Source organism: Sceloporus undulatus, chromosome 2 (assembly GCF_019175285.1).
Source record: "Sceloporus undulatus isolate JIND9_A2432 ecotype Alabama chromosome 2, SceUnd_v1.1, whole genome shotgun sequence".
Classification (NCBI taxonomy): Eukaryota; Metazoa; Chordata; class Lepidosauria; order Squamata; family Phrynosomatidae; genus Sceloporus; species Sceloporus undulatus.
In genome coordinates this window covers 11395726-11409454 of record NC_056523.1, presented here as the reverse complement: position 1 = coordinate 11409454, position 13729 = coordinate 11395726, and the positions used below count along the sequence as shown (strand labels likewise).

Genomic DNA, 13729 nt, shown 5'->3' with positions numbered 1-13729 from the left:
AACCTTGGGCGTTACCATTTGATAATAAAGAACACCATTTTGCTATGCCATTATATTTAATGGGACTTGAGCATCCACGGATTTTGTTATCTGTAGTTGATCTTGGAACCAAACCCCAGCAGATAACGAAGTCCTACTGTATTAGGAACAGTGTTGAACTGCTCTTCTCTAGAAGTCTTTAAGCAGAAGTTGGATGGCCAGTTCATGGGAATACATTGACTTTGGAAGGTGGTTGGACCAGTGGGTTCTTTCGGTTCCTTCCAACTCTGTGATTCTCTTACACAGTGGGCCCTTGGTGTCCACTGAAGTTTGGGTCCAAGGAAAGCCTGTTGGGGAAGGTGTAAATACAAAAGGGAGGAGTGAGTGACTAGGAAGTCAAAGTTAAGTTGAGTTAGGTTCAGTTGAGTTGAATTCAGCTCAAGAAAGTTCTGCTCAAGAGAGTTCAGGGCAAAGCAGTTGAGGGGGAGTTTAAGAGAGGCGAAGAGAGTTGAAAGGAATTGAAGGGACTTGAGTTGAGAGAAGGATACTGAATGGGAGAGACAGTGTATTGGAGAATGTAAAGAGGAAACTGTGAAATGCCTGCAACTGTAATATTTTTGTAAGGAACTATTCTACCTAAGTTAGATTCTTGCTAAATGTTATTCAGTCAAGTCAGTGTTTATTTGTTACAACAGAAGCCTCTGCCTGTGAATTTCTAAACCATATAGGCACATAAAAACACGCTACCTAATATATTGAATTAATAGGAGGAAGACACTTAGGACCCTAGCCCTTATACATTTAGAGAGAGTGTATAAAGGGTGGATGCTGGGTAGGTGTCATTGACAAGGGGCCTTCTAATACATAAGAGGTAAAAGATAACCTTAAGGCATAGAGATGAGGTCTCGCATCACGGGAATATATAAAGGAATACCAAGCAATACTGTGTAATCAAAGCTAATATTAAAGGTTCCTATTAAAGCAAAAGATTCTAAGGTAATCCAGTCCTTTTGTTATTTAGAGTTTTAAAAAAGTCAGAACAACTGGGTAAACTGCAGGGTTTTGTAGGTATCACATTACAATTGTCAATACTCAGTTTTTTTCCAGCTGACTTTTTCCACTGAATTTGTTTTCCAACTCCAGTAATACAGTCGACAACAAATATGGCGGAATGTGGCTTCCTACGATCGGGGCCAAGAGTGAACCAAAGAAAAAGAGACTCTCATGTGTTCCGGTCTGGAGCAGCTCTGTCACAGAACAAGCAGGAGCTGGACGAGGGATTCCAGCCACGGCAGGAATCTTGGCAGCAGGAAAAGGACCCAAACACAGTGCTGTCTCCTTACTCTGTGTGGCGCCCATCGCGGTTGTTTGAACCTGTCTCCAGCGAGGACATGAAAGAATTTAAGACTTCTTATCAGTCGTTGAAAGATGCCAGCCAGTTGCCTAGAGGAGGAGGTGCAATAGCAATGCAGACTTTGCCGGACCTTGGCGGGAAAATCCGAGAGGCCTGTGAAAGTTGGGAAGGTTCTGAAAGGTTGAAAGAGCAGATTCCAGAGGAGGCTGACCCAGACCGCTTGGAGATAAAGCGCCAGCACTTCCGGCACTTCTGTTACCAGGAGATCGAAGGGCCCCGGGCAGTCCTGAGTAAGTTGCAGGAACTTTGCCACCAGTGGCTGGTGCCGGAGAGACACACCAAGGAGCAGATTGTGGACTTAGTGGTCCTGGAGCAGTTCTTGACCATCCTGCCCCTGGAGATGCAGATCTGGGTATGCAAAAGTGGGCCTGCCACCTGTGCCCAGGCCTTGGCTTTGGCTGAAAGCTTTCTCTTGAGGCTGCAAGAGGCTGAGAACCAGGAACCAAAGGTAGGGATGTTGCTGAATGACAGGCTTGAGGGAAAACAATGTTTTGAATTAAAACTTTTCTTTCTTTCTTTGTTTAAACCAGTTTTTTTATATTAATGTTTTAATGAAAAAATAATAAATCCTGCTTCTTATATAAGTACTGTGAAACATTATTTTATGCATTATGAAACTTGATCAACCATGCTTTAATCTTTTCTAACATTAACAACCCAAAGTTGTTATGCAGCGATATGTTTACATCTTTCCAGTTTTTTATTGTTTCCTATTCTTATTAAGTCAGTCTAAGTTGATTTAGTTGGAGTTATGTTGACTGAAGGATTTATTTCTGAAAGGCATTTCTTTCACTGTAAAATAAACTGATTAAAACAAAGCAACTGACACCAGATGCTGGTCTAACACTGAGCAACTACTAATAAATTGTTAAAGTAAAAATGTTTTAAATTCAAACAGTCATTGATTTTCCAGTAAGAGGGTTGGAAAGTAGTACCGTAATAGTAATCAGACTTAAATACACAGACACACATATATATGAAAATAAACAATAAGAAAAGCAGGAGTGTTTTTTTAAAAAGCCATTTGGTTTAATCTAACCTGGTTTGAACCAGCCAGCCCTGCTGAACGGGCAGCTGGGAGAGGGTCAACAAACGGAGAATGGCTCTGTGTAATGATCATTGGATTGGGGACAGTGGGAAAGGCCTTGACTACAATGTATTACCCATTGTTTATGAGGGCCCTGCTGGATCTGACCAAAGGCCTGAAACAGAAACAGGACACCCAGTTGCTTGAGTGAAGGATATGGAAGTCAACCATGTAGATTGTTAACCTATGGAAAACCCACACATAAGTGTAACAGAACCCTCTGGTTCAGGTTCCCCAGCAACTGATATACAAGTCTTTGCTGTTGGACATAATATCACATATGGAGGTAGAATTGATATTCCTCATTACAGTCAGCCCTCCTTCCAAAATGTGACTACTTTGCATTTGTACCTTGTTTTCCTCCATTGCGCTCAAGGCAGCATACAGTAAAAAATAAGCAGTCAGTAATCTCTTTCCAAAATGTGTCTACAGTGGGCCCTTGGTATCTGCTGGAGTTAACAAAATCTATGGATGCTCAAGTCCTGTTAAATACGATGGCATAGTAAAACGGTGTCCCTTATATAAAATGGCAAAATGAAGGTTTGCTTTTTGGAATTAATATATTTTAAAATTATTTTTGTACCATGGATGCTTCAATTCCTGTATACAAAATCCATGGATATGTAAGGTTGACTATACCATCCAAGGTCACCCAGTAGATTTTTGTGGCTGAGCATGGAAGCGAACCCTAGCCTCCATGGTTGTAGTCCAGCACTCAGACTACTACACCATGCTGACTCTTCTTCAGTTAATAAAGGGTGCAAATAACACATTTTTCAATTTTCTTGAATACTTCCTTTTGGCTTTGCAACAATTCTCAGGGGGATCCCCATGACTTTGACATTTCTTGAAATTTTACATCGCTAGGCATCTTGGAGAGCCAGTACGATATAATGATTTAAGTTGGCATAGAATCCTAGAATGGGAAGAGACCTCAAGGGCTATCCAGTCCAACTTCCTGCCATATAGGAATACACAGTCAAAGTACCCAAGACAGATGGCCATCCAGCCTCTGCTTAAAAACTTTCAAAGAAGGAGAGTCCCCCACATCGAAGGAGCATCCTCCCCTGTTAAACAGCTCTTACTGTCAGAAAGTTCTTCCTAATGTTGAGGTGGAATCCCTTTTCCTCTAGTTTGAGTCTGTTGCCCTGTGTCCTAGTCTCTGAAGCAACAGAAAACAAGGTTGCTCCATCCTCAGTAGGACACCACTTCAAGTACTTAAACAGGGCTATCATATCACCTGTTAACCTTCTCTTCCTGAGGCTAAACATACCTAGTTCCTTAAGCAGCTCTGTATAGGGCATGGTTTCTAGACCTTTTGCCATTTTCTTGTCCCTCTTCTGCACACATTCTAGCTTGTCAATAACCTAAGCTCTAGGAATCATAGAATCATAGAATTGAAAGAGACCATAAGGCCCATCCAGTCCAACCCCCTGCCATGCAGGAAGTCTAAATCAAAGCATCCCCAACAGATGACCATCCAGCCTCTGTTTGAAGATCTCTAAGGAAGGAGACTCCACCACACTCTGAGGGAATTTGTTCCACTGTCAAACAGCCCTTACCGTCAGGAAGTTCCTCCTAATGTTGAGGTGGAATCTCTTTTCCTGCAACTTGCATCCATTGCTCTGGGTCTTAGTCTCTGGAGCAGCAGAAAACAAGCTTGCTCCCTCCTCAATATGACATCCCTTCAAATATTTAAACAGGGCTAACATATCACCTCTTAACCTTCTCTTCTCCAGGCTACACATCCCCAGCTCCCTAAGGCATTCCTCAATTAATTGTGACAGAGAATGACTGGACACTTCATTGAATCATAGCCTGAGTTAATCAGATGTATGGTACATTGGAGAGGCGTTGTGGTGTAGTGGTTTGAGTATTGTGCTAAGACCTGAAAGACTGGGGTTCGAATCCCTCCTCAGGCCTGGAGACCTTCTGTGTAACTTCCACTCAAGTCAGATTTTCTCAGTCTTACATTGGCACTCCTCCTCTGAATGAATCTTCCCAAAGCTCCCCAACCACTTTATGATAGGATTGCCTTAAGTCAGGGGTGACTTTAAGACACATAATAACACAACAAGGGTTCTTGCATTTCTCCCCAACTTGGTGCCATCCTGGAGTGTTAGATTACCACTCATGGCATTTCTAGCCATGCTTTCTTCCATCATGGTAGAATTTAAAGATATAGCCATGTTAGTCTGTAGAATCAGTATGTAGAGAGATCTTGTAGCATCTTTGAGACTAACTGAAAGAAAGAAAGAAAGAAAGAAAGAAAGAAAGAAGTTGGCAGCATGAGCTCATGCTGCCAACTTCTTTCTTCCAATTAGTCTCAAAGGTGCTACAAAATCTCTCTACATACTTTCTTCCAATCATATAATTCAGAGAAGGGCATGCAAGGGCTTCTCAGACAGTCTTCTACCAGCCCAAGACCTGGATTGGCTTGACTTAGCTTCAGTAGGGTTGCCACATCCCATGCCTACAAGGTATAAGCCCTGGGCTTTTTGGTCTCTTTAATCACAATGCCTCCTTGTATTTCAGGGATCTGGACTAGTGGAGGAAGCATTTATTACTTCCCCAACACTGAAGCAGGATCTGTCAGACACAATGGAGATCTGCATCTCTGAGGCAGAAGAGGAGCAGGAGGCCATCTTGATGGGTAGGCCTGAAGTTCTGAATTCAAATGTGAGCGTCATCCATTGGAAAAGCAGGTTCAGAATGGACAGTGGGAAGTTCTGTTTCACACAGTACTGGCTGAATGTTGTGGGCAGGAGGGCAATGGCCTAGACAGACCTTTGGCCCAATCCTCCTGAACTATGCGGCCCTCCTTGTCTAAGGATATAAAGAGAAAGAGTTGGACAGAGCACCACCAAAAGGGAGTTCTACAGCATCACCACCCACAAGAAGGCCCTGTCTCTCCTGTCTGGTCTTGCATATTGGGCCTGACCTAGCAAGGCTGTTCTTGGGGGAGGAGGTAACTTAAATGGGAAAAGAAACGTAGTGGCTGCTTCCCCTTGGAAATCAGCCAGTCAGCAAAAGGACCCTTTCATTGCACCCACTGCCTTTGGTGCAGTGTATCTTGCGCTCACCACTTGTTCAATCCAGGGTGGGCAGAATTGCTATATCTGCCTTGGTTTTTCTTTATTAGAAGAACCCAGAGGTCTACCAGCTTCTAAATGGTGGCTCTGCTATGTATACATGCCAGGAGTAGCCCTACAACTAGCCTGAGTAGGGCGGCTGCTTCAGGCCACGGATTTGTTTTGTATTTTTAAGCATATATACTGTACTGTATTTATTACATTTTAAAGCATAACATCAAACAAAAGTAACAATATTCTCTTCCTCTATTATTCCTCCCCTCCTCCACAAAGATATAGAAAAAGAAGAATGGTATAAAATTGGCTTCTGTTCAAATCTCCCACTCTCATATTTGAAGTCTTATGAAAGAGCCAAAATTGTCAGGGTGATGGGCTTTGTTGCTGTTGTTACAGTGTTTTTATTGCCAAAGATGGGCAATTTTTTGAATTTGTTGTTGTTGTTCATTTCCATTCTGCTTCCACCCTCTCCAATTTGGATTCAAAGCAGCTTACAACAATTACAAGACATAGTTAAAATCCACAAAATAGAAATCACAATTTAACCACAATTAAGCAATCAGAAAAATTAAAACCAGGTTAAAACATGTATTATTAACACACACACCCCAGCACAGCAATTAGCAACATTCAGTGCATTGTGTAAGATGAGCCTTATATCATCACTCATCAAATGCTTGTCGGAATAGAAAAGTCTTTGCTTGTCTGCCATAAGAAAGTAGGGAGGATGCCAGTTTCACTTCTCTGGGTTTATGTCAGCTTATATTTTATTTTCTTTGTTGTTTCCTTCCTTAGGCACAGTTGTGTGGGGAAATGGGATATAAATCTCAATATTTAAATAGGTATGGAATATGTCTTATCATTAACTTTTTTTTTCTTAAAAGCTCTAGTACATCACTGAGGGTAAGGAGAGAGTTCATTTTAGAAGGATGAGAGCAGAAAGACTCATAAAGTTTTGAGTTTGATCTAAATGACCTTTCCAGGAGCCATGATATCCTTGCAACTCTAGAGCAAGAGTGGGGAAGTCAACTGGCCTATGAGCCATGTGTGACCTCCACATTTTTGTACAGTTCCCTTTGGGGTCCCCATTAGCCCCCCCCCTTTTCATTTTTTACAATCCCCATATCTGCAAAATTCAATAACAAGGAAAGACATGTCACTCTTGGAAGCCTTAATATGTGGCCAAGGCCTCCTTTTGCTCCTAGTCTGTCCCAAACTGGTTTTACAATACTGATGTTAATTTCCAGTTTCATTTTGGGAGAGCTATTGCAGCCCACTGTGGATTAAACAGTTTAAAACTGGCTCCTGGATCCCCTCCTCACATTTATCCATCCCTTTTCTAAGATGTCTGTGTGTCCTGCTTTATAGTAGTTTTACTCTGAGTGGCTGTGTCTGAATTAGTGCCAGTCCTTGACCTGGTAAGTTTCCAGGAAATAAACAATTGAAACCAATGGGCCCATTTGGTTTGTTAAAAATCCACAAGTACAAAAGTTAAAACACAATTAAGCAATACTCATCCCTGGCATATTGGCGGGGGTAGATGATATGTCTTGCACTGCAACATGTAGGAGTGCCTATTACCTATTTTTTCTGGTGTGCCAACTTTAGTGCCTGGAGAGTCTTAGTCTTCTCACAGAGATCTATGCATGACACGAGCATCCTCAGCATTGCTGTCTTTAATGCTGGTCTGGACGCAGCTGCTGGTGTGAGTTGGAAAGAGACCTCAAGGGCCATCCAGTCCAAGTCCTTATTGTGCAGGAATAAACAATCAAAATACTCGTGATAGATGGCCCTGTTTAAAAACCTCCAAAGAAGGAGATTCCACCACTCTCTGATGGAGCATGTTCCATTGTCAACAGCTCTTACTGTCAGGAAGTTCTTCCTAATGTTGAGGTGGAATCTCTTTTTCTTTAAAAGTGGTTCTGTTGCTATAGGGCTGGCCCTACCATTTGTGCAGATTCATTTTAGAAGTTGTCCACACTTGGCTCTTCCCATCAGATGGTTTCTGGAGTGCAGATAACAGGAAATCTTTGTTCATCTTAGGTGATGATTTAAAATGTTTAAATGTTTTCTGATTCTGAAAACAGACTCTTCTTTCTTGTCATAGGTGGTGCTGCTGTGGCTCAGGTAGGCGCCTGTCAGTTGGAGACGAAGCTCCCAGCAGCGGTACACAGAACAGATGCATCGCCAGTTGTTGTGGAGGTGCAGTTGCAGGATGACTCTGTGCGTGAAATGGAGCAGAAGTCCCCAGCTCCAGCCTCACGGCGGAAAGTACCTTGGTCTGGCTTTGAGAAAGCCTTTACGTATGTCCGCCAGAGGGGGAAAAACCTGGTTGTGCAATGCAATTACTGTCTGCCAGCTTATAAGACTGTGAGTGCAGCTATTACCTCTTCATCAAATCTGAAGAAACATTTGGAGGTAAGTGGTGCTCGTGCTGGTCTACAGAAAATGCCAAGGGACATCAAGAGCAACCAAGATTGTTCTGAATTTTACACAACATGGTACAAATGTATTAGTTGTGTCAATGAATATGTATGTATGTGTGTGCATGTGTCCAAGACTCAAGGTAGCTTGCTTGTGCATATGTATCAGAGTCTGAATCTGGATCCTGGGAACAAGGCATGACAATATGTGCCTTCAAGTTCCCTTATTCATAGGTTTTTCATAGGGAGGTAAGTCTCAGAGATGGCTATTTCCTTCCTCTGAAATATGGCCTATAGCACCTGATATTCTTTGGTGGTCTACCATCCAATTACTAAACTAGGGATGATTGTGTTTAAGTTCTAAGATAAGTTGGGTTTTGTGTCTTTAGGGCAGTGGATCCCAACTGCACCCCTAAGAAATGTTTGGTTGTTATTTGCACACCCTACAAAATTAATATAACATTTGAAGATGAAGAAGTCTAATTTCTCATTTTTAAACTGCAAATTGAACCACATGCAAGACTGAAGGTGAACAAATTGAACTTTAAAAAAATAAGCTTTTACCTCAGTGCATAAAATGCCAATCTAAGGCCCGTTACAAACAGGCACCCTAGGACGGACTCAGTCTGTGCTAGGGTTAGAAAGGGGCGTCTCTTCCAAACGCCCCTAACCCAACACGGACTGAGTCTGTAACAAATGGTGGCGGCCGTTCCACACAGCCACTGCCATTTTGACATAACGGATGCTCTGCATCCACACGTCACGCGGCGAAAGTGACGCCGTGAGTGCGTCACTAGCGCCTCGCGGCGTCTCTTCCAGGCTGCAAGAAGGAGTGCGATTTTCGCACTCCTTCTTTGCTGCGTCTGGGAACCGTGCCATTTGGCTGCTGCGGTTCCCGGATGCAGTAACCGGCGGTGGCAGCAGACCACCGCAATCCAGCGGTCTGTAACGCGCCTAAATTGAGCAATTAGATTCTAATTTATTCAGAAAAAAAATGGTAAACTATTGTAAATTGTACAATTCTTAAGACATAGTGTGAGCTGGTTGAGTGATGAGACTTTAGGGTATGTAGGCTCTCCTCCTTCGTCATATATTGCTTTTTGGAGAGAGATTCTGTCATAGTTATCGACTTTATGGCGATTGGGAGATTTTAACTGTCTTATTGTGGAGCATAAGCATTGTACTCCTCATTGTACTGGATGCCAAATGTATTGTTTGTGGTTTCATTTAACTGTAAAATCATTAAGAATCTTTATTTTTTAAAGCGCCGTGGGAAAGGACCATAAGATTATTCTATGTATAATGTAGCAAAAAATGCATAATATAGCAAAATCAATCAATCAGTCAGGGTTCAATTTTAATTGAAACAGATTGGTATCTGTTTTTATTGACATTATTTCTATTGGAGCACACTTATTTGTAGAAGCTGTAGGTGGCTAACAATCTACATAAAAACACACAATCAAAATAACAAATTACTGATATCTGAAAGAATAAATTACAAATGTCTATAATGCAAACCAAAGACTTGCTTATTTATCCAATCAGCCAGGACGAGGTTGGCAACTGTCAGCCAGAGGACTTTTTCTTCAGCTTCTCCCAGACTGTGGGACGACCTGCTGGAAGAGATTTGATAGATGAATATGCTGTCCGAATTTAAATCAGTATTGAAGACCAGTCTCTTTCAGCAGGCTTATCCAGATGAATTTTAAATTATGAATTTTAAATGTGGATTGTTTTAGAATGTGTGTGTTTTATTTGACGTTTTAAATGGTTCCATGTTTATATATCAAAGAAATTACAAGAAATGATGGTGATGGTGATGATGTTTTCCTATCTGAAAGACAAGGGTGGAGGATTTATAACAGAAGAAAGCTCCAGAATTGAAAAAGCTCTGCCTTGTGGTAAGGCCTTGCTCCTCTGGGACACCACAAATAGAGCTGGTGCTGAGAAATTTGTTCCTTTAAGTAGTGTCTGTGTTTTGAGCTGTAAAATGACTTTTCCATCCCCCCCTCCCCCAGGATTAATGGTTGTTTTTTTCCCTTCCTCCTCCTTAGAGAGCGCATCCTGAGAAGCTTAAAATAATTGAAAGCACAAAAAGGGCAAGAAGACGGGGCTATTCTGTAGAACTGAGACATGATGATGATCCCCCTGCTCTCAAAATGCCAAAACAGCATGAGCAGCAGACAGCCCCAGACAGATGGGGATACGGCAAGGAGACAGTCACTCAGAGGATACTTGACAAGAAAATCATGGATTTCATCGTGGAAGAGACGCTGCCCCTTCAGACTGTGGACAGAGCATCATTCATTGGGCTGGTCCGTCTTGGCCTTCCAAAAGGCCTCACCATCATGTGCGCCAACACCCTAAGGGACAGAATTGAGAAGAGGGCGGCTGGCATGAGGGAAACCCTTGCAAGCCGGATGGGCGTTGTGTCTCATGTGGCAACCACTGCCGACTGCTGGACTGATGGCAAGAGGAACTTCTTAGGGGTCACAGCCCACTGGATCAGCCCAACTACTCTGAAGCGGGAGTTTGGGGCCTTGTCATACAAGCGTCTAAAAGGGCACCTTACATACAGCGTCCTTGCAAAAGCTCTTCATGATGTACATATGCAGTACCGGATTCACAACAAAGTTGTATGCACAACCACGGACAATGGCTCCAACTTTGTGAAAGCATTCCGGGTATTCAGGGCCAAAGAACTAGAGGATGCTACAGAAACCAGTGCAGAAGAGGAAGAAGAGGAAGCGGAGATGGAGGAGGAAGAGGAGGAGGATGACAACCAGGAAGACTCTGAGGTAAAATTCTTGCCAGTCTCTGAGTTGTTGGACACGGGTAACAAGGCAGAGGAAGAAATAGCAGGCTCCAAAGACTTTAGTTTGCCACCACACCAGAGATGCATCAGCCACACACTCAACCTAGTGGCAACACAAGACATACAAACCATGGTTTCAGATTCCTCTAAAAATAGCCTTCTTGGTCCTTTCAGGAGACACTTTTCTTCCTTGATGGAGAAGTGCAGCAAACTGTGGTCCAAGCAGAAGCAATCAAAGCAGTTGGTGGAGTACATCCGGGAGCAGTGTGGCGTCTGTCTCAAGGTACCAAACAAGACCCGGTGGAATTCCACCTTTGATGCACTTAAGCAACTAAATGAACTCCTCTCTACTGTGCCACTAAAAGTGGATGCCATAATGGACCAGTGCTCCTTGGCTAGGTTCACACCTGCAGAGAGTCTGGTTGTGCAGGAGTACACTGAGATCATGTGGCCCTTAGCCCAGTCTCTTGACATCCTGCAACGAGAGAATGGCATGTTCATGGGGTACCTGTTGCCAACTCTGTACAATTTGGACCGCAAGTTACAGGGGCTGGAAAACAAGCCTGTCAGGTACACGTACTGTCTTCCCCTGTTGAAGGGTGTCCGCGAAGCGCTAAGGAAACGATTTGCAGGTATTTGGGAGGACAAGAAGCTTCTCCTGGCAGCCTGCTTACACCCTCGTTTCAAAGTGGACTGGTTGGAATCAGCTCAGACTGCCCAGATCAACAGGTAAGAAAGTAAGGGGAGTCCTTCAGGTGGTTCAGACCAAGGTGGGGAGGTGCATTATATCCATCATTCTGAGAGTTCCCCCCCCCCCAGTGGTGGCCCATCAAGATGACCTTGGCATTTATTTGTTTATTGTATTTATATCCTGTTTGTCTCCCAAAATGGGATCTTGCAGCAGTTCATGATATCCACAGTCTCCCGTGTTACTTGTCCCAGCATCTGGAAATCCAGAACATTTAATATCTTTGAACTGTAGGCTCCAGTGCCCTCCAGACAACTAAACAGTTGATGGACTAGGCCTCCAAGAATGCATTTGACCCTTTCCCCAAAACTCAGTTGCTTGGCATCTAACACTAGAAAATAGGGATACATTCTTCCAAGAGGTAACATCCTTGTTGTTCTTTTTATGTGCCTTCAAGCTGACTGATTTATGGTCAGTTTTAATATAGTGCAACCATAACACATGACTGGCCTGGATAAAACCACTTGGCCCCAAAGGCTTTAATTTTTTTTAAAAAAGGCCAGGTTTTGACTTGTACTGGTTTGCATTTTGGACTATGACACTTGAGACCAGGGTTTGAATTTCAGCTCAGCCACATAAACCCACTGGATGACCTTGGGCAAGTTGCATGTTCTCAGCCTTGGGGAGGCAAAGGCAAACCCCTTCTGAAGAAACTTGCCAAGAAAAACCCATGATAATAGGTTTACTTTAAGGTTGTCATAAGTCAGAAATGACTTGAAGGCACACAACAACAACACCAAAAGTATCCCAATGTTGGTTCCAGTTGGGACTGCAGGAGGTGCAAATTCCACAACCGTGATGGCACTGCCAAGAAGGCACTTTTTATTTATCAAAGAATAGAAAATATGTAGTCAGCCCTCCATATCCACAGATTCTTTATCCACGGATTCAACCATCAGAGAAAAATTTTTTAAATATGTGAAAATATTTTAATATATATAATAACATATCCAAAAAGCAAACCCTTGTGTTGCCATTTTTATATAAGGGGCACCATTTTACTATGCCACTGTATTTAATGGGACTTGGGCATCCATGGATTTTTCTCCCACAATGGGATCCAAATAAAATAATATGAAATAAAAAATAAAATAGGTCACCCAGTGGGTTTCAGTGGCTGAGTAGGATTTGAGCCTTACCTCCCAAAGTCGTAGTCCAGCACTCAATGCGCCACTATGATGGTTCAACCAGCTCAGTGTAAAAGTACTAACTTCAGTTTCCACCTCCCTTCTCCTCTCTACTAGGTACATGATGGAAGCTTTGGTGAAGGCTGAAATAAGGGGCACAGTTAGTGAGGAAAATGACAGGTCTTCCGAGAAAGACCAGGACAGTGACAGTCTGGAAGACGACTTCTTCAACATCCGGCCCCGGGGCAAAAAGTCAGCAGTGGACAGCGCCGATGAGGAAGTCTGGGATTACCTGAAGTGCCCCAGCCGGGAAGTGTCCTCCCTCCATGCCTTTCCGCGGGTCATGCAGAGCTTCCTCCAGTACAACACCGGCATGCCTTCCAGCGCCGCAGCGGAACGCCTCTTTTGTGCAGAGTGCAATGGCGCGACGGTGAAAAGACATTCCTTGTCGGACGAGGTCTTTGAGCAGCTGGTTCTTTTGAGGCAGAACAGGGCGCTCTTTTAAAAACAGCATTTGAAGGGTAGTTTTTAAAGTGTATAAAATATTTCCGCACATTTTTTTCCTTGGGGTATTTGTCGCTAGAGAGAAGACAGAGCTAGGCATGTTGTTGTGCCGCTCTGCTATTAAGGTATTCTCTTATACTATTATTAATCCTATGGATAAAATTACTTTTTATTCTATTCTGTGGTTGTGTGTGTGTTTCTTTTTAATGCCATAGGTTACCGAGATATGTTTTTTACCATAGACCAGTAGCTTGTATCATTCAAATGTGTGTTATCTCTTTTCTTTTTTCAAAGTAACACTAGGTTTGTGCTTGAATAATGAAAATATAAAGTGTTACCTTGAAAGGTGTTGGGGAGGGGTTAGAACTATAAATAAATTATAACTATAAATTAATTTATAGCCATAATTATATGGCTATAAATTACATATAATTTTGGCTATAAATTACATTTATAGTTATAATTTATTTATAGTTCTAACCCGCACACACACACACTTTTAAAGTAACTCTTCATGTTCTCATTCAAACATAAATCTAT

General features: G+C 42.6%; 1 protein-coding gene across 6 annotated transcripts in view; it reads left to right on the top strand.

Moving 5' to 3' along the window:
- Positions 1 to 13366, top strand: part of LOC121921817 — a 194093-nt gene extending 180727 nt beyond the window's left edge. For 5 of the 6 annotated variants that reach the window (XM_042450408.1, XM_042450403.1, XM_042450407.1 and 2 more), the window contains 5 exons: positions 1123 to 1841; positions 5016 to 5133; positions 7677 to 7987; positions 10050 to 11539; positions 12803 to 13366. In XM_042450408.1, the coding sequence (XP_042306342.1) occupies positions 1143 to 1841; positions 5016 to 5133; positions 7677 to 7987; positions 10050 to 11539; positions 12803 to 13190 (3006 nt within the window). In that variant the 5' untranslated portion in view covers positions 1123 to 1142 and the 3' untranslated portion in view covers positions 13191 to 13366. Of the gene's footprint in view, positions 1 to 1116; positions 1842 to 5015; positions 5134 to 7676; positions 7988 to 10049; positions 11540 to 12802 lie in introns of all 6 variants that reach the window. The other variant, XM_042450404.1, reaches the window with a different exon arrangement.
- The last annotated feature ends 363 nt before the right edge of the window (positions 13367 to 13729 follow it).